The sequence below is a fragment of the Enhydra lutris genome, unplaced genomic scaffold, assembly GCF_002288905.1.
Source record: "Enhydra lutris kenyoni isolate GAN:26980312 unplaced genomic scaffold, ASM228890v2 scaffoldscaffold50, whole genome shotgun sequence".
In the NCBI taxonomy this organism is placed as follows: Eukaryota; Metazoa; Chordata; class Mammalia; order Carnivora; family Mustelidae; genus Enhydra; species Enhydra lutris.
In genome coordinates this window covers 12,646,930-12,667,867 of record NW_019154134.1, presented here as the reverse complement: position 1 = coordinate 12,667,867, position 20,938 = coordinate 12,646,930, and the positions used below count along the sequence as shown (strand labels likewise).

The window sequence follows — 20,938 nt, the reverse complement described above, 5'->3', positions numbered from 1 at the left end:
TTGACTTTTTTTAAAGTCCTACATTTGCTGGGCGCTCTACTCCAGAACTATAGCAAGAATGAAAAGATTAAAAAGGAAAATTCCACTTCTACCTGCCTCTACTACTAGCAAGCTTAACAACCTAAGTTTTCTTTAGAAGGAGAAGTTGTAAAGACATGGTTGAGGGTTCAGAAAGAAAAATAAAAATAATTAACATTTATTGAACATTTAGAATGTGCCAGATACAATTTTTTTTTTTAAGATTTATTTATTTGACAGACAGAGATCACAAGTAGGCAGAGAGGCAGGCAGAGAGGAAGGGAAGCAGGATCCCTGCTGAGCAGAGAGCCTGACATGGGGTTTGATCCCAGGACCCTGGGATCATGACCTGAGCTGAAGGCAGAGGCTTTAACCCACTGAGCCCCCCAGGCACCCCCCAGATACAATTCTAAGATCTTTTCATGAATCATGTATTTATACAGATCCTCAAAACAATCTATGAGGTGCTTTTTATTATCACCATTTTTTAGATTAAGAAACTGAAGCATAGAGAAGTCAACTAATCTGTCTAAGGTAACAAAGCTAGTAAGGGGCATTGTTAGGATTTGAACCAGGCAACCATAAAGCCTACATTAAATACAAGAGTATTTATCACACAAGGGCTGTTCTAAAAGTAAAAATATAAGAAGTTATTTAAATAACCACCAAAAAAAGGAGTGCCTTATCATAATATATGCATATATAATAAATTACAAATTGGCCTCTAGAAGTTATGTTGGCATGTTATCACATTCATAATGCATTGGATGAGTGGGTTACAAAACAATACGTTCAATATGGTCCAATTTTTGGAAATAAATATATGACAAAATGTTAACAAGGTTTGTCACTAGTTGAATGGTATTGTGGGCATGTTTCATTAATTTATTTCTTTACTTAGCCTGATTATATCTTCTGATTTTATGGAAAGGTAATACTTGTCAGGGTTTTTTTTTTAAGATTTTATTTATTTGACAGAGAGAGAGAGAGAGGGAGGGAGAGAGGGAACACAAGCAGGGGGAGCAGGAGAGGGAGAAGCAAGCTTCCCACCCAGCAGAAAGCCCCACGTGGGGCTCAATCCCAGAACCCTGGGATCATGACCTGACACTTAACAACTGAGCCACCCAGGGGCCCCAATACTTGTCAGGTTTTAAATGTTCATAGAATCACATGGGATCTTGTTAAAATACAGATGATGATTCCGCTGGTCTGAGGTGGGACCAGAGAGTCTTCAATTCTAATGAGTTTCCAGTTAATTCTAATACTCTTGGTCCACAGATCACACATTGAGTAAAAGTCAAATAGGAATATGCAATATGTGTGCGTGTGTGTACATGTGTATACATATACATACATACATATATACACATATATACACACACATATATACATATATACATACACATATAACCTAATTTGAATTATAATGAAGAAATTGATTTAGAAGAATAGAACTTTTCTATTTGGAAAAATGGATCTTTTGGAAATCTAATAAAAGCTGTAACTTAGAAAAATGCACACATGCAAATTTCACCTACAATTTCAGGACCCCCAATGAGATGCACTTGGAGGTCCTACCTTTAGTTATGATGAATACCTAGTCATATAATTTATACAAGATAAATAGGTACAGCTACATAAATAATCTTATAATACTGCATTTATTGCTATATTCTTATATTCTCAAGGTTCTTTAAAGAAAAGGGCAAATATTTAAATTATCATTGGGCCCATTCAGAATATATTTGAAATATAAATATAAATTCAGTGTTTTCCCCTCTAAACAGTTGAGAACTGAAAAGAAAGCAGAAAGTTTATGAAGCAAATGATAAAGAAACACTGGCTTCCCTCACCCCTCAATCTCAAGTAGTTTCCAACATGCAAATAAGTTTAATAACTACATAATCATTTTGCCTCAATAATTATATTATGATAACTACACTTAATATTCCTTATATGCCAATTCTTTAAAGTGTCTAGCATTGAGCTGTAGACATTTCATATAATTCATTAATTTTCATCCCATCCTATATGGAGAGTATTCTTTTCCTCATTTTACAGACTGGATAATGTTCATAGGAATTCGTCATTTGTTCACGTTCAAATTCTTACGTGGAGGAACACAGACTCAAATTTAGATATATGCTTTGTAGTTGGTAGGATAAAAGAGATCCACATCCTAATCTCTAAAATTTGTGAATATATTATTTTTCATAACAAAATGATATGGCTTTGCAGATACGGCTACCCTTGCAGATATGGCTACATTAAGTATCTTGAGATGGGAAGATTATTCTGGATTATCCTGGGGGCTCAATGTAGTCACAAGGCCATTTTCTAAGACGGAGGGAGGCAGAAGTGTAAGAGAGAAATGTGACCACGGAAGTACAGGTCGCAGGGATATGAAGCCATGAGTAAAGGAATGCAGGCAGCCTAGAGAAGCTGGAAAAGTCAGACTCTCTCCTAAATTGTGGAAGAAACTCAGTCCTGCAGAGAATTTTAGACTCCTTACCTTCAGAATTCTAAGAATAAATTCATGCTGTTTTTAAACTAGTTTGTGATACTTCTTTCCAGCAGCAAGAGAAAACTAACTGGTGTTCCAAAGTCACAGGCTTTCTAATTTGCTACATTTCACTTAATATTTGTGTATTGCAACTTGTGTAAAACTGAGTCTTGGGCAACTCTATATTATAAAAGAGCTCTCATTAGATGCTGATCGATTAACTCATCTGATGCTTACCAAGTTAGGAAAATAAGTCTTTGAGAAACTAGTTGATCTGCCCTTGGTAATACAATTTGTAGCAGATTGTTTCAGTCACTATTTTTTAAAAATCTGAAACAATACAAATGTCTTTCAATAAGGATCTATTACATAAATAGAATCATAGAACACTATCCACTTATTAAAAATGGTGATGGAGACTTGTATTTATCAACATTAAAAGATGTCCTTCAGGAGCGCCTGGGTGGCTCAGTGGGTTAGAGCCTCTGCCTTCAGCTCAGGTCATGATCTCAGGGTCCTGGGATCGAGCCCCGCATTGGGCTCTCTGCTCTGTGGGGGGCCTGCTTCCCTCTCTCTCTGCCTGTCTCTCTGCCTACTTGTGATCTCTCTCTGTCGAATAAATAAATAAAATATTTTTAAAAAAAAAGATGTCCTTCATATGCAGTTAGATAAAAACAGAAGAGTCTAATATATCCAAAAAGTCTTAGAAACTATCAGTACATTAATGGAAGCTAATTCTGAGGGGTGGGTTTCATTTTCCAAAATCTTTTCTATTATCTAAACTTTTTTTACAATGCCTAAGTATTAGTTTAACAAAGAAAATCATAAAACGATTTCTAGTTTGGAAGAGGGAATATAAGAATATCCTCTACCAGGGCGCCTGTGTGGCTCAGTGGGTTAAGCCTCTGCCTTCGGCTCAGGTCATGATCTCCACGTCCTGGGATTGAGCCCCCCGTCAGGCTCCCTGCTCAGCAAGGACCCTGCTTCTCCCTCTCCCTCTGCCTGCTGCTTCCCCTGCTTGTGCTCTCTCTCCCTGTCAAATAAATAAATAAAATGCTTTTTTTAAAGGAACTATATTTTATACAAGAAAATGCTTACAACATTTTATTGTTATTCTTTATTACATTTCCTGGCACATATAAAAAGTTATCATTTTAAGCATGCTGTGAATTTAAGTGAGCCTCTTCTTCTACCACAGCAAGTGCTATTATAATTCTTTTCCAAGTTATATTATATTAAAAAACAAAAAATATAGGAATGGCAAAGAATCCACTGTGCACATCCAAATGGAAAAATGACTATTTTTCATTAACAAAGGAGATAAATATGAACCAGAGAAGCATAAAATTATTTATTATAATTCAAAGCCATTTGTGGCTGCAAAGATAACTCAAATACATTCCAGCATAAACTCCCAATACTCCTGTCTTTAATGCAGCTCATAACCCAGTGTCACACAATTTTCTAGGACTTACGGATCCACGGTGCACCCAACATTATCTCACTTCTGAATGCTCCCTTGATACTAACAGAAAAAAAAAAATCTGTGAATATGGGCAAAAGAATAAAGGACCCCAATTATAAGAACAAGTCTCCCATACTAATGACAGTAGCCCTCCCCATGTTCTTTTATTTCTATAGAATTTCCTTAATCTACTTTTAGTGCAGAAAGTAACAAATCTTTACCTGTGGTACACACCAGAATTTCCTAGAGGGTTTGTTAAAAATGCATTTGCCAGGGCCCAATCTTACTCTGATCCAGAATGTTCAGGGTGGGGCTTAGACATGTGAATTTTCATTATGTGCTATATTAGTTTGCTCGGGCTGCCGTATCAAATACCACAGACTGGGTGGCTTAAAGAATAGAAATGTATTTTCTCACAGTTCTAGAGGCTAGAAACTGAAGATCAAGGTGTCAGCATGGTTGATTTCTCCTCAGGCCTCTCTCCTTGGCTTGTTGATGGCCACCTCCCTACATCCCCATAAGGTCTTCTCTGTGCACACACACACCCCTGCTGTTTGTGTATACAAATGTCCTCCTTTTGTAAGGATACCAGTTGTTGGATTAGGGCCCAGCCTAGTGATCTCATTCTGCTTAATCATCTCTTTAAAGGTCCCAACTCCAGGGCGCCTGGGTGGCTCAGTGGGTTGAGCTGCTGCCTTCGGCTCGGGTCATGATCTCGGGGTCCTGGGATCGGGTCCCGCGTCGGGCTCTCTGCTCAGCGGGGAGCCTGCTTCCCTCTCTCTCTCTCTCTCTGCCTGCCTCTCCGTCTACTTGTGATCTCTCTCTCTGTCAAATAAATAAATAAAAAATCTTTAAAAAAAAAAAATAAAGGTCCCAACTCCAAATAGAGACACATTGTGAGGTACATGAAGTTAGGGCTTTTAACAGATGAATTTGGGGAGGATACAATTCAGCTGTAACAGGTGCCGCACTGTTTCTGATACAGGTGGTCCAAGATCCACATATAGACAAGCATGGGTTTAGATTCTAGGTAAGTTAAATGTACGCACTCACCTTAGTCATTTAGTTTTCTGTGCCTTAAAACATGTGGTCTCCTCTAGGAGGGTCTTGGTCTTTTACTCCTAAGAAAATATCATTTGATTATCATTTGGTTCTCCATCCTTGTTATCTACTCTATTCACTCTTAAGCAAAAGCAAAGGAGACTTAATTTTGCAGTAATACCCTGAACTATGAAAAGAGGGATTCTGTCTAGGACACAGATTCACCTAAAAGTTTAATGTTAAACCTTTTTCCCCCCAGCTAGTAGAATTATCTCCCCTCTCCAAAATCTCAAGCTCTCCCTGGCCTGTCCATATTAATTCTCCCAACAAAAATTTCACCCCTCTTTCCTTCTATTGTACCATTGTACTTCTTCCATTCACAATGTCTCCTACCTTCATGCTTTCCTCACTTACTGCAGTTAGTTACAGCAGAAACTGCCAGGGTATGAGACTTCTAGATTCGTGTCCTCAGGTCTCTGATCAGATTATTTCCATCATGGAAATAACAGCCTTGACAGACCATGCTATATAAAATAGCATCCCCAACCCATCCTGTTGATCTCTATCTCCTCTGCTTTCCTTTTCCCTGCATACTCATCACCACCTGACATAAAGTGTTTTTTTTTTCCCCACCAGAACATAAATTCCATTTTGCTTTTCTCAGAGTGTAGAACAGTAACCCAGGAAGATGAGCACGATCTTGAGGCGATCTTGCACTTCTCTTATGAAGTAAAAGGCAAGGTCTTCTGCTGAGAGGGAACTGGGGAGGTGGTAGTGGAAACGAGCCTGAGAATAATTCAGCAGGTCTGAAGATCTTTTATGGACAATGGGAGAGATTGGAGAAAATTCAAGAAGAGTGCTAGAGCTAAGAGAGCAAGAGCTAAAGTGGAGCCCATGAATGTTTCCTATCTACACTACTGTGTGATCTCTGGCAATTCTCACAGCCTGGAGAGGAAAAGAAAATGCAAAATGGTTATTCTGGTTCCTCAGTGACCATCATTGCTCCTTGGCACAACATCTTAGACCCTTCGTAGTAAGGCCCTATTTACCTCTCCTATTTATTCCTGAGCTATACCAAGTTTCTTTTTCTCCCTTAAACCTCTTTATATCTTGTCTTTGTGACTACGGTTTCCTCTGAATTCCCAAGTTTCCCCTGGCTAATTTTTGTTTATCCCTTAAAGACTCCACTCAAATATTGTATTTTGAAAATGTTCCCAAAGTTCCTCAAATATTAGCCACTGCACTAATCATCATCATACTTTTTTCTTAAAACCCACGATCTTTGAAATACAGACCTAGGTTCAAGATGCAGCTATCATTTACTGTGTGATCTTGAGCAAAATAGTAAACACTTTTATCCTTCAGCCACCTCATCTGTAAAATGGATATAATGATAAGACCTATTTCAGACAACTGTTTGAAAAGATTAAATGAAATAATGTACCCAAAGTACCTGGTGTGTAACTGAACAGCTAAGGATGTTATTATTATAATAACTTGCATGTTTCCCTCTCTTGAAAGTTCCTAAAAAGCAGTGGTCGCGTCATGTTCATCTGCTTATCCCTAATATCTGACACAGTACCTGGAACACGTAGGTTCTCCAGAATTGTGTAATAAATTAGTAATTAATGGAATGAAATAAGTAGTTAAAGATGCTTCTAAGATTATGAGATTTTTCTTGAGTTCGAATTACAGCAAAGAAAGACCAAGGGTTGGGGATGCACACATATTATTTGCGCGAGGAAGAGGCGGTTTTGGTAATCCAAACAGGAGCATCTTTTTTCAAGAAAATACAGCACACACTGAAAAACTAAAAACTGAGAATCGTTACATTGGCAGGCAAAACAGACGTGGACCTCATACTCATGGAGCTAACAATCGGATACACCCAACACAAAAACATATTCACTTTTACTGCGTTTCGGACTTTCTGCCTCTCTCTTTCAATAGAATTGACTCTGGGAAGAGCAGTTTCTTATTTAATTTTCTTATTTAACTTTGAATGTCCAGCACCCAGTAATGTTTAATCGCGGCTGGAGCTCGATAAACGTTTTGGGAATGAATCAATGCCACAAATGGAAGCAAAACAGCTAGTAGCCCTAATGGAAGTAAATATCTGTTGCATTCCGGGAGGTTCTCTCCACACCCAAGCAGTGAACTCATTCGCCCAAAGGAGCAAGCCCCTTATACCAAGATCCTGGTATCCCACCCCAGAGTTTGCTGGAAAGCAGGAGCGAGGCACAGGACAGAAACAAATCTTCTCTGGATTCCACCGGTGTTAGCACCTGGCTTGAGGAAACATCCACACTTTTTTTTTTTTTTTAAGATTTTTTATTTATTTATTTGACAGACAGAGATCACAAGTAGGCAGAGAGGCAGGCAGAGAGAGAGAGGAGGAAGCAGGCTCCCTGCCGAACAGACTGCCGAACAGATCCCAGGACTCTGGGATCATGACCTGAGCCGAAGGCAGAGGCTTTAACCCACTGAGCCACCCAGGCGCCCCAACATCCACACTTCTAACGGCATTATATAATTTAAACCGCCTCCACATCTGTGAGAGCACCACCCCAAAAATTACCGGACCCACTCCGCGATGACAGGAAAGAGAAGCCCGGCTCTGCTTCTAAACTAGCCAATCCAAACAGCCAGGATAGACGGCGCGGTGTCTTCTGGGATGTGTAGTCTATTCAGTTTAAGGCTGTTTCTCATGACTACAATTTCCGGCCGCCAGGGGGCTCCAACGTCTGTCCCCTTCCTGGGGGCGGAGCGCCCGGCGAACTGGGGCTGGGCCCTCGCCCCTCCCCCACGTGACGGAGTGTGGTGCAGGCAGTGCCGGGGTGGGAGTTCCCACGTGTTGGTGCTTGGTAGCCGAATTTGGTCTACGCTGATCTCCAAGGCCTGTGGGTCTGCGCCTGTGGCGATGCCGAAGATCAAGTCGGGGACGAGTGGTCGGCGGCGCGAGCGGCTCAAACAGAGCCGGGAGCTGAAGAGCGCCGGAGGTGGGGACAGCCGGGAAGGGGCTGTGTTCAGGTGTGATCATCCCGCAGGACCCAGTCGGGGACACGGACACAGATCTGGGCCCAGGACTGTAAGGCCGGTGGCGGCGGCGCTCCTGGATCGCCGGCGAGGCCTTGGGCCGCATCTGCCTTCCTTTCCTGAAGAAGGGGTGGACTTAAAGCACTGGGTCACCTCGTCTCCGAGCGTGACGTTCGATGATGGCTCTCGTTGGCGCAGAAAAGTTCCCCCAGCCACCCTGCTTTCTCCTCTGGGACGGTCTAATGTCTGCTTTTCTTTGGGAAGTTAAGGCTCTTTCGTATTTTCTTCCAGGACTCATGTTCAACACGGGGATTGGACAGCATATTTTGAAAAACCCTCTCATTGTTAACAGCATTATCGATAAGGTTGGTGTGGAAGAGGAAAAGGAGAGAGTTGTTGAGTTATTGATTTTATTCTTAGGAATACTTCCATGCACGGAGGATGTCTGCCACAAAATAGGTTATAAATATTTGTAGAATGAGTTGAAGAATTGTCTGGGATTCATAGGCTGACTTTGGCATGATTTGCTTTATTCTGTGGTCTGGGCGTCTCCTGGCTCGAAATTCTTTCTGTAGATTACTTACTTCATAGCTGGACATTTGTACTTGTTCAATTCCAGATTATTGTTATTCTATTTCTAATCACTTTTCTAGACACTATCTATCACTGTTAGTTTTTATTTACTCCAGAGCCTAAAAAGATGTCATAATGACAGCTTAAGTATTTTCCGCAGAGAAACTTAAATGTTACAATCCAGTGCCTCATATAAACCCTTTGGAGTATTCTTCTTGTGTGGGTGATGTGGATGTTCTCTTACTGTTCTGGATGATGAGAGTGCTGGAACATGAAATGTATGTGATACAGATTACTTTCACAGTTACAGAGGAGGCATCCTGGAGCTCTAGAGAGCTCTAGAGAGAACATTACATATTTAGAGGCTCTCATCTTGACCTAGTGTTGTTTGCCTGATTTTTTTTTTTTAACCTTTTTGGCTCATGGATTTCCTTTGAGCAGCTGATGAAAGCTTTGTATCCAGCACACTGCAGCTTTGTGCATACAAACATCTGGGGCTGTGTACAATTTCTAGGTATTCCTATCCCTGAAACCATACATGGGTTGAAAATTGAGAAATCCCAGTGCAACATGCTGTGATTCTCAGGCAAGGTCATCATATACAGTCCTTTCTTGTTTGAACTTACTGATAAGAGTTGGCTAAAAGATGCTGTTGGAGGTAGAAAACAGAAAGCCGTTGAGGTAGAACAGAAAGCCGTTCCCAGAAAGTTCCTGCTTTTCTGAGTCCTAAAATTTTCTGACTCCCAACCATTGCCCCAGCTTAGGAGAGGTGACAGATTTCCACTTTTACCTAATGTTAATGAGAAAATTTTGTCAAGCACATAGATCTGAAGGAATCTCATGGAAGTGGAGTCAGAATAATCTCTTAACCACGTGCTTTTGAGCAAAGACACTCAGGTGTAAAATAAATGATGTGTTCGGATGTGCCAGTAAAGCTAAAGTAGCTGTGCTTCCTTGCAGGCTGCCTTAAGACCAACTGATGTGGTGCTGGAAGTTGGACCTGGAACTGGCAATATGACTGTAAAGTTGCTGGAAAAGGCAAAAAAGGTAAAAAGGGAATTATTTGTTTTGGTATCAGAAATCTATATGTGAATAGGCTCACCTGGTTTACAAACAGAAATCTATTTTAATTAATCGCTGTTACTTTAACAGCAACCCTTGATACTTTGCTCATGGCTTTATCTTAACAAATACAGGCAAAATGGATAAAAGTGGTAAAACCTATAAACTTCCAGCTATAATCTAAGTCCTAGGAATGGAATTTACAGCATGGTCGCTATAGTTAGCAATATATATTGTATGTATATTTTAAAGCTGCTAAGAGAGGAGATCTTAAAAGTTCTCATCACAAGACAAAAAAATTTTATATATATGTGTGGCAATGGATGCTAACTAACTTTTACACAATATATGCATATTTTGAAGTATATAAACATATTGTTATACACCTGAAATTAATATGTTATAATGTGAATTATATCTTGATTTCAAAAATTGGATTAGAATAAAGAGAATATGGGATGTATTAATCAGCAAAACAGAAAACACATTCGATTTTTCAATACAGGGTATTTAATATAGGGAGTTGTTGACATGGTTGTTAGATGACTGAAAGAAAATGGGAACACACTGGGGTACCTGGGTGGCTCAGTGGGTTAAGCCTCTGCCTTTGGCTCGGGTCACGATCTCAAGGTCCTGGGATAGAGCCTCACATAGGGCTCTCTGCTCGGGGGGGAGCCTGCTCCCTGCCCACCCCCCACCCCCGCCTCTCTGCCTGCCTGTGATCGATCTCTCTCTCTCTGTCAAATAAGTAAATAAATAAAATCTTTTTTAAATAAATAAAAAGAAAATGGGAACACTGAAGTAACCCAAAAATAATAATTACAAAGAGGAGCTACCACCTCTAGGCTCAGGGGAACAAGTAAGGAGGCTGGAGTACTGGAACCTAGAGGAGGAGATCTGAAGAACTGTATCATGAGATTAGGATGCCACCTGGCTGCTGCTGGTAGCTTCTGTGTGTCATGGAAACCCAGTTGCCAACTAAATGGATCCAAAATGTAGGAATGGGGTTAAGGGAACCAGTCGGCATTACTGGAATACCCATGGGCTAGCAACAGCAGGAAACAGTTACCATCAAAGGCCTCAAGGAGCACAAGGAGGAACTGCCCAGTAAGAGTGGGAGCCATTGAACAGGGGCCAGAGAGCACAGTCTGCTTTTCTGAACGCTGTTCTTTGTTGTTTGAAATGGCAGAGAATTGAAGGAAAATTGAAGGTAATATTGTGGAAAAAAGTTTGATTCATGTTGATCATGTAAGAGTTAGGATTGAGATAACAAGATTCATACTCCATAATTAACCCCCAAATACTTTTTTTTTTTTTAAATGTAGGTGGTTGCCTGTGAACTTGACCCAAGGCTAGTAGCGGAACTTCACAAAAGAGTTCAGGGCACGTGAGTATGAGTATGCAAGACAGAATTAAAGTGCATTTCAATCTCATGAAACAGTACTGTTTTTTAATTGCTATTTTTCTTTTCATTAGGCCTCTGGCCAGCAAACTTCAAGTACTGGTAGGTGATGTGTTGAAAACAGATCTGCCATTCTTTGATGCTTGTGTGGCAAATTTGCCATATCAGGTATGTTTCCATATTGTTGGGAACATTATACAGAATGTTTCTATGGTGTGTCTTACCCAGAAATAACTAGTTAATTCTCTTACAGATCTCTTCCCCTTTTGTCTTCAAACTGTTGCTACACCGACCTTTTTTCAGGTTTGTGACAAAAGACCAAAAAATTACTGCCAAATCTTAGGCCATAAACACAGAGAGCCAAAGATAGAAGTTAATTCAATTAAAAAACTATTGGGGAATGTTTTGTAGAAAATATCTATTTCTGTGGAGGTCTTTCTTTTTTAATTCAGTTGACAGAGTTCCGGTGGGGATGTGCAATGTAAGGACTGCCTCTGAGACCAAATGGCCTTTCCCTGTTTTCTCATACTCTTGCCATTAGTCTGGGTTAGACTCCTTATTACCCTGAATCTGAACAGTTGCAGTGGCCTCCTGACTAGTCACTAGCACATTACATAACAGGGGTTTTCAAACTGCAATTCAGAAATCTCTCACTGCTTATAAATTTATTGAGTCATGACCATCATTTTTTTCTTTTTTTAATGACATGGAATAGAGTCTATCAGAAGACATTCATTGCATGTGGCCGGGTACTTACAGTTTTATGAAACTTTTGCTCGAGTTACATCAACACATATATGTACACATATTTGTGGCGTAGGTTGCAGTGTTAAATATTTTTCTTAGTATGGCTCATTGTCAAAAAAGTTTCAAACTCAAAACCCAGCTTTGAAGATGCTCTTCTCCTATGCAGGAGCCTCCAAAAAGCCTCTGCATTGCTTTCTGACATCCATGCTCCTTAGCCTCGGAAATCAGGACACCAGTGTCACAACCTCCTCTCCTCCTCAGCTCTTCCATAAGGGGGTTTCCTTCCCCATAAATAGCATTGGGCTGCCAAGCCAATTTGGTTTGAGGTGTTTTTTTTTCCTCGAAGGGTTAATGAACTAGTGCTTATCAGAAATACTTTCTCATCTAAACACGAAGGGTTTATATGTGTAAATTAGTGGTGCAGCCATTATAAAATGAAAAGCCAACTGGCTCATTTTATGGTAATAAATCTAAAGCTGAAAGTTGTCTGCCTTCTAATCAGCTAAACGACTTCTCATTATCCAGATACTGCTTTGCTCTATTTCCTACCTAAGAAAACTGATGTTGACATACCTTTATAGTTAAAAGTAACCATTTTCCTTATTCCTTCCTACTATGTCTTCAGATGTGCTATACTTATGTTTCAAAGAGAATTTGCTCTCCGACTAGTTGCAAAGCCTGGAGATAAATTATACTGCAGACTCTCAATCAATACACAGCTGTTAGCACGAGTGGACCATCTGATGAAAGTAAGTGACTGTTAGTAAAATAATGTGGCTTACGTCATCCGTCAGCATCTAATTGTGCCTTCTGTGAGGAATGCATATTTGATTATTAATTTAAAATTCTTTTTTAGAGGACTCATTTTCTGATTAACAGGTTGGAAAGAATAACTTCAGGCCACCTCCCAAGGTAGAATCCAGTGTTGTAAGAATAGAACCTAAGAATCCGCCACCACCTATCAATTTTCAGGTGAGGTTAAAGTACTAGGTCGTTTAGTAAAGGAGGAAAAAAGACCAAACTGGAAAACGTGTGTCTCTAGTAGCAGAAAAATACTGAGTTAATCTAAATGTCTAAACAGGAAAATGCCAATTATGACATCCCTAGGTTGGGAGTAGATGGAATAATTGGATGTAAGATCGTTGTGAAGAGCACAAAAAAGCATGGAAAATGTTTGCAGAAAGTACAACTTAGAGTGGCTTTGCATTTTGCTAACAAGTACAGCTATAGAAACATGTATCTATTTGAGTAGACTCAGAAAACAAGTTAAAATGAAAATAGTTGTTAGGGCAATATTATGAATAACAATTTTCAATCATAATTTATGTTTCTGCAATTTAAAAAGTGAATTAAGTTGCATCACTTCATGTAAAACCATACTGCACATGATTAGTTGTGTGGTTGGTAACTCCTGGTAATGGAGTGGTTTGTTAATTACTCCTATAGGGTGGGTCAGGTATGTTGCACAAGCTATATTCTAAATCATGTCTGTTTTGAATTGTTTTTTGAAAATGTACTTTGATTTAAATAAATGTCACATACTTTGTTCAGATGTGGAACATTTTTTTTCCTAACTTCTAAAATTGAGGATAAAATTTTCAGTGAGGTAGACAAAAGTGCCAAAAATCGAGTACATATCTTTGCATGGGTCAACCAGATCAAGATCAGAACACTTTCATCACTCCAGAAAGTTCTTTCAGTTTTATATATTAAAAGACAATATAATACCTAGCCGACACAGGTAAGGTTTGATATTTTAAGAAATAATTCATCTTCTGTTTCAGGAATGGGATGGCCTAGTAAGGATCACCTTCGTTAGGAAAAACAAGACACTTTCTGCTGCATTTAAGTGAGTATTTTACTCATTTATGATAGATGAAGGACCAGTGCTATAGAACTGTGCTAAATGATAGCATTTGGTCCTTATCCTGAACATAAGGATTACCCATGTCCAGACACACTTGTCCTTTTCACCAACTTGTACTTTGAGGGGCAGGAAAATTTAACAAAGGAAGTTCCTGAAATTTGGAATTAGATCAGATTTTTTGGCAAAAGAGGAATATAAAAACTCCCAAAACTTACCACACATCTGTTTCATTTTTCCTTGGAAAAACAGAGTGATGGTGGCCCCTTTCCACACTTGTGAAAAATTCATGCAATTTTATTAACTTGGAAACATTTTTAAGTAGCAGTTTGAAGCCCAAGGGCAAAAGAGAGGTTCTGAAAGCTGTTATTGCGTTTTTCTTTTTAAGGTGATGTTTTTGTGGCGTGTCTAGAACTCCTTTAAGAATTTCAGAGATTTTTACTAGAACTTTTTAAATGTAACTAGTTTGCAATTGTTTCTTAGGTTTAAATATTCAACACCTTTTAGTCCCTTAATTTTACTACATGGAACATACATTTAACTTTACCATAAACTGAAAGGAAAGTATAATCTCTAATTTTGGAAAAATAATAGCAGTATCGCTTCTTTATGTTATAGGTCAAGTGCAGTGCAACAGCTACTGGAAAGAAACTACAGAATTCACTGTTCAGTCCATAATATTGTAAGCAAGAAATATTTCTGTGGTCTCTGGTTCTGAATTGTTGTGTTTTAAAATGTCCCTCTACTTCCTATTCTTTTTCATCTATCATCACTTGATTCTTAATTTGGTACATTCCAGAGGATTCTTAAAAGTAATCTATTAACTAGCACAACCTTAACTTGCTCTGATAGGTCAATACTGCTGTGTGTTCCTGGAATAGATGAGTGGCCTTGATTACTCCACCTGAGCTTCTTTAACTAGTTGTTTTTAGACATAAAAAGCTGTTCATTTGAGTCATAATTTCCCCAAGGCTTTAGGTATGTGTAATTTCCCCAAAGTTTAGGTATTTAGCTCCTCCCCTTAGCTCAAAGTCTGTACTATTTGCTATGCTCTGAATTGTGACCATTCCTTGTTTGTTGATCATGAAGCAATTCAATTTAAAGTCTGCATTTTCTGGGTAACTTTTTTTAATACCCAGAAATTGAAATAATTCGAATTAAGTATAGGCTGAATAGCAGATTTACAGTTGTAAGCCTCATGCCTCTTTACTATCTGTGCAACATTTTCTTCACCCCATTTTCTATGTGTGTCAGCACACATACATATAGCCATAAATATAACTGTGATGTTTGATAACTTTTTAGTTCTTTCACATTAAAAAGAGCAGAAAGACAAGAGCAAATATCCATTGTATTTTTTTACTCAGATTTTGTATGGTTTAATATATCATATTGCTACCTTCATTTTCTCTTTTATGGACAAAATCATTAAACATCTGCCTAGGTAGGAAAATATTAAACTGGATTAAGAAAAATTTTTGGAGGAAAGATGTGAGGTATAAAATGTTTAATATTCCCCAGGGTCAGAGGTCATCTCTTTGAGAAAAACGGGCTGATAAAATTAAATTTGTGCCAAGAAAATGTGAGATATTTTTAAAGGAGTAACAGTTGCTGTAAAATTCAGTTTACAGCTTTAATTATTTTTTGATATGAAGTACCTTAACTCCAGAAACTTAACTATTTCAGAATTTTTAAGAAAAAGGGCAGTATATACGTTTAACTCATTCAGAGTTTTCTGAGTATTTGGTATATGCTGAAAATTAACTACTTAATAATTAGAGGTCCAATTCTAATCTGCACAAATAAGCTATTCAAACTATCGTGAGCAAATAAAGGTGACTATCAGTTACTGAACTAAAAAAAAAAAAAAGAGAGAGCCAACATGACTTCATTAAAGATATGTTGTTCATTTATTCTGAATCTTATATTGATAGATAATACCAGAAGATTTCAGCATAGCAGATAAAATACAGCAAATCCTAACCAGCACAGGTTTTAGTGACAAGCGGGCCCGTTCCATGGACATAGATGACTTCATCAGGTAATAACATTTTCCTTTTCTCCTAAGTGTTTACATTTCTTTACTGTGACACCTTCAGATTAGAGATTTAAAGGCTTTTAAGCGGTATAAGGTGCTACCTGGAGTTATTGCATAGCACTTCCATGGCATGGAATAGTATTTGGTGTAGAAGATGGAGGCTAGTTAGCTGCAGCAGAATGAACATTTTAAGAACGGTAATAAAGAACAGTCCGAGCCTGGAGACAGCCTCTGTGTCAATGTGTGTTGTGGTATGTGTGCTCCTCCCCTTCAGCCTCCTCCCCAAACTCCCATTCATAGTTAGTCTTAATAGTGTGTGTCTTCAAAGTAGCTTGTTAAGGTAGAAGAAGCATAATGCATGTCATTGGTTCTCATTTTTTTTTCTGTACCGGGAAGAGCTATTGTTAAACAGATCCTACACATGAAATAATGTCAATTATAATCATACCTGGTTTTCAGTTCTAACTGGTTTAGTAATCTAGTTACTTGTTTTGTAGAATGAGGCAAGTTCTACATACCTAAAATAAAAGAAGGGTGTCACAATTAATGGGGTAGTCCAGACCAAAATGTATTTTCCTTGAATTAAGTTAGTCTTATGAAAGCAGATTAAGCCTTCAGTTACCTATGCTCACTGTTTTTAAGCATTTACACTTTGATTTCCTAATATACCATCACTTAACAGCTTTTGCCTGTTTAGCCAATTCATGTTTAGAAGGTCCATGTTCTAGGAGCTGAATTAAAAATGAGGGTAGATTGTTATAAAAGTAACTGACTTGACTTTTCTAAGCTGGCAGCATAGTTTCATATGAGACAGATGGGGTTTATATTTTATGTTGGCAGGCAGTACTACTGAGTCTTCATCAGAGGTTAATCCTAGGAGTTGAACATTATTCATAAGTACCGATCTTCCTTTTCAAACATTCTAATCCACCTTCAACTCTTCCTATGGGCCATCCTGAAAATCATCTTAGTTCTAAACAAAAATAGTTCATCTTATTTTAATTCTCACCAAATTTCTTCAAGGTTATTAAGTTTGCTAACTGGGATCTGGTAAGTACAAAGGTATCGAGAGAAAAGCAATGTGTTAAGTACTTAATTGGAACCTCAGTAAGTGAGCCCAGAGAGGAAAAATGAACATGTAAAATTATCTCCTGTTTTCTTACCATGTTGAAACGGAACAAGGGCCACTGAGGTCTTATGTCTGGATAGTGGAGATCTAAGATAATTTGGTCAGCGTTACCATAACTTAAGACACATAGGCTGTGACAAAAGAGGTCAAAGAATGATGTGATTTTAACCAATATATACCTTGCAAATTTAATTGAAGAGTAAAGTTTCTGTAATGACTAGTGTTAGGAAGAGGTGGGCTTCGGAGGTTTGCTGATGTTTGTTTTAGAATTCGTGGTATAGGAACTGTGTATTATATGCAATAAATTACTTTTTCAATACCATTTCATTTTGGTTTCTTTTTTCAGATTGCTACATGGATTCAATGCAGAAGGTATACATTTTTCTTAGGAATCTGGAAAACAGAATTTTCCAAACTCAAGAAAAAGAAACTGGAATTACATATTTTTAACAATTTGAAAAGATGAACCATGCCTTTCTTCACTGGACCATATGTGCTTGACTATTTTTGACTTCCTACTACTGTCACCATTTATTACTCTGAATTTTTGTGGTAGTAAGTCAGTCAATTCTAAGTACCCAAGTTTTTTTTGGTTTTGGTGTGTTTTTAGTATCTAAAGTAGGGCAGGGTCCAATCTTTGCATGATAATTTCAAGAGCCGCAGGCACGCACAACTTTACACTTAAAAGTTACCATTTCTAACAGATTAGTGTATAAAGATATTACTGTTCTATTTTCTATGTTATATATTACTATGAGGACCTCTCTAGGTCTTTGTCCCTCAAATAGTAAAAAAAAAAAAAACTAAAATATGCTTAACTCACATATTTCCCGTAGTATTTCTTTTTATTAATCTGCACAATAAAACAACTGTTTCTTATTTTGCTTCTCTCATTCCTTGTTTATCTTATACAGCTTCTTTCACTTACTGCCTATGCGTTCAAGATGTCCTGTAGCATTCATAGGCTCCATCAGGTTCTGGATAAATGTGAGTCCGCTACCGCCACCATGCGGTGGTGCCAGGCATGTGACTTCTGGGCCTGGTTCCTCAACTGAAATAATGAAGCTCAACTAGAATAAAATGAACTATAAGACAGTATGTTTTTTCTTGGGGAAAGCCACAGGTTTAACAAAATTTCAAAGGGTTTTATAAATCAAAACTGGCTTTGAAGTTCAAATTCTGCCCTTCAACTTATTTAAAACAAACATCACAACCAGCCACTTTCTCATAACTAGAAGCTCTTGGTATTCATGTGACTTCTGGAAAACTAAAAGTTCCAGCATCTTTTTCATATACTAATGCTTAGTTTTAAGCTGTTTGTAAAATGGCCGGTTGACAATTTAAATAGGCGCCCTAAACAAGTCTTAATTAGCTACTATGTTTAAATCATTATAAATATAATACTAAGTGTTGTTAATGTCTTTTGATAAAGAACTATAGTACCTGATTATTTTATTTATATAAGGAAATTAATAAAAATATCTTAATCAATAACTGACTTTTTTAAAGCCTAACTTAATAGAAAGACTGCTTCCAAATTATTTTAACAAAGGTACACTGAGTAAACCTAGAAAGGAAGTTGTTTACCTAAACAGATTTTTTTCTGGCTTCAGAGTGATATACTAAAACACTCCTATATAAATAATTACTTATTAATAGGAATATCAGCTTTCAAGAAATCTGAGAAAGTAAGAATGTTTAATCCAGATCCAAAAAATTCTTTAAATAGCTGCATCAAGCCACTTCTACATAAATATTAAATATACCTTGAGTTTTTTTTACTATCACAAAACTACTTACTTTGCAAAATTTATTAGTACCATCTCTAGCCTTAAAAATTTTAAGAATTAATTCAGCTTTCCCTCTATTTCCTCTTGAACTCTTCCCCTATGAACTACTAAGTTTTAGTCCCTTTTCTGGCCTTCAGTTTTCCCTATCTGTAAAACTGAAGGTTTGGATTATACCACCAAAATCTTTTCTGGCACTAATCTTTTATAGACCTTGATTACTGATTAGAATGAAGCCAGTAATAGTATAAGGCAGCATATTTGAACGTTAAGGAGATCTTCCAGAGATAGTACCCATCTTATTTAATAAATTAAGAATAATCTGTTGTGCTTTAAAGTGAGCAAGTTCACATCTCTTTATTGCCCTCTGAAGGTTGGTTAGCCTCAAAAACTACCTTTTTAAGCAGCCTCTGAAAGGTCAATAGTATCTGCTCCATTCTTCCTCTTCTCTTTGAAATAAACACAAATAGAACATATCTTACAACTGCAAGAAAACCTGAGTCCCTTCCAAAACAAAGGTGATTGTACTGAAGTAAATTATCTCTAAAACCCATTCCATAGATATTTATTAATAAGCACATTGTGAAAATCTACATTTGTTCTAGATTTCAAGTTTACAGAGGAGCATTTCACCATGGTGTTAGGATTTCCCACAACTACCCTCTGGGTTCTATGAACAATGAAGTAGGGAATCTGGCTCATGTAACTCTCTATTCATAGCTTCCCTTTGCCTCAAATGAATGAGCAGTAGTTCCTTTGAGTAAATCAAAACAAGACATCCTTGGGAGATTTTTTTGTTATTAATCTACTCCTGGACTCTATCCTAGGAACTAAGGGAGAACTCCTAGAGAGATATATAAATCTTTTAACAAAATATATACATGAAAAGTGGCCAGTTTTCTTCCTTGGAGTAGCAATCTGTAAAAATAAGTGCCACCATTTAAAAAGCAGCATACCCTAATTGAACTTATTGGCGAGACTTTGGTGATTCTCACCAAGTAAGAATGAAACGTCACACATTAGGTAATGGATGGGCTTGGGTTTGATCTGCCTTTTAAGGCAAAGTCAACTCTCTTTCATCTTAATTCTTTCTCATGGGAGTTATGTACTTTCTACTCTTGGCTTAAACTAACAGTTCTATTATGGACTACTTTCAGTGTACATGTAAATATTCATGCATCAGAAGCCAATTTCCTTTATCAGTACATTTAGAAGGTACATTTTGGGGTGCTAATGGACACTTTTAACTTAAGTAATGGTATTGGTAAGGATCAAATTGCACTATTAGTCCTGTTAATACCACACTGGAACACACACTGCATATATATGTATTACCCTAAGATAAAACTCTTTTCAGAATTTTGTTACTTTTTATTATACACCAACTAGTTTATATCTTAGTTCTTTACAAAGAAAATGCTAAGAAAATTATAACCACATTATATGGTTTTAAAATCATAATTCCAGATTTCTTTACATATAAGATGGAATGGTCCAGCAGCTATGTCCACTGTCACAGACTTTAGTTCCATTCAATGATATGGCACATCCTGCAAAATTAACTAGTCACACACAAAAAAATGTCAAATACAGTAAAAATGTACACACAATAAAGGTAATTTACAATGACAATTAAGGAATGTAATTTATCTTGGCTGTGCTTCAGAATTTAGGGTCAAAAGCCTTGGTCAAGGCACAAAGCAGAAAGAGGTGAGCACAGCTGTCTCTAGGAGGGGGCAAGGTATGTACAATCACTGATGAGGTATGCATGCACGCAAAGGATTTAAAACTGCTCAGTCTTGCTACGAAAATTGAACCAAGTTAAAAGGAAATGCTGTGGCTTCCCCCTACTATTCACCTCTGTATCAAGTCCACAACCTTACTTCATACAGAAAATAAAATTGGCAAGGATCTCCAAAAGTAAATCACTGTTTGGGTAAATGAAACAAAATGCTTCACTATTCCCAAATGTTGGTTGTGCCTCCTGGACTAGAAGCATTTTGTAGACAAAGGAGTGTTTCACAAAATTGAAATGTCATTCAGGTGAAGGGACAAGACATTTTCCACAGACACTTAAAATTTCAAACTTTCAAATGGCCCTTACAGCTGAACCATTGTATGTTACAGCAGTGTGGGTTCTGGGGGTCCTTTAGCAGCAAATGCTGATTTAAAGGGCACGGGGTCTCTTCGGGTTGATTTGCTTGCTGGCCTGTTCTTCTTCTTGTAGAGCTGCACGAAAAGATTTCACTTTATCTTGGAAAAAAGAAAAGAAC

General features: G+C 37.8%; 2 protein-coding genes across 5 annotated transcripts in view; one reads left to right on the top strand and one right to left on the bottom strand.

Moving 5' to 3' along the window:
• The first annotated feature begins 7,764 nt into the window (after positions 1–7,764).
• LOC111156881 (DIM1 dimethyladenosine transferase 1 homolog) lies at positions 7,765–17,762 on the top strand. Of its 2 annotated transcripts, none has more exons than XM_022518012.1 (12): positions 7,765–8,026; positions 8,355–8,428; positions 9,597–9,683; positions 11,024–11,085; positions 11,175–11,268; positions 11,354–11,403; positions 12,473–12,596; positions 12,727–12,819; positions 13,632–13,696; positions 14,330–14,393; positions 15,646–15,752; positions 17,225–17,762. In XM_022518012.1, exons 1-12 carry the CDS (start codon positions 7,948–7,950, stop codon positions 17,265–17,267), a joined length of 942 nt encoding a protein of 313 aa, XP_022373720.1. In that variant the 5' UTR covers positions 7,765–7,947; the 3' UTR covers positions 17,268–17,762. The 2 variants fall into 2 exon arrangements, with proteins under 2 accessions (XP_022373720.1, XP_022373721.1); XM_022518013.1 differs by having other exon boundaries at positions 7,969–8,057.
• LOC111156880 (kinesin family member 2A) overlaps positions 17,657–20,938 on the bottom strand; it is a 74,474-nt gene continuing 71,192 nt past the window's right edge. For all 3 annotated transcript variants that reach the window (XM_022518009.1, XM_022518010.1, XM_022518011.1), the window contains one exon: positions 17,657–20,918. In XM_022518009.1, the coding sequence (XP_022373717.1) occupies positions 20,833–20,918 (86 nt within the window). In that variant the 3' untranslated portion in view covers positions 17,657–20,832. The remainder of the gene's footprint in view (positions 20,919–20,938) is intronic.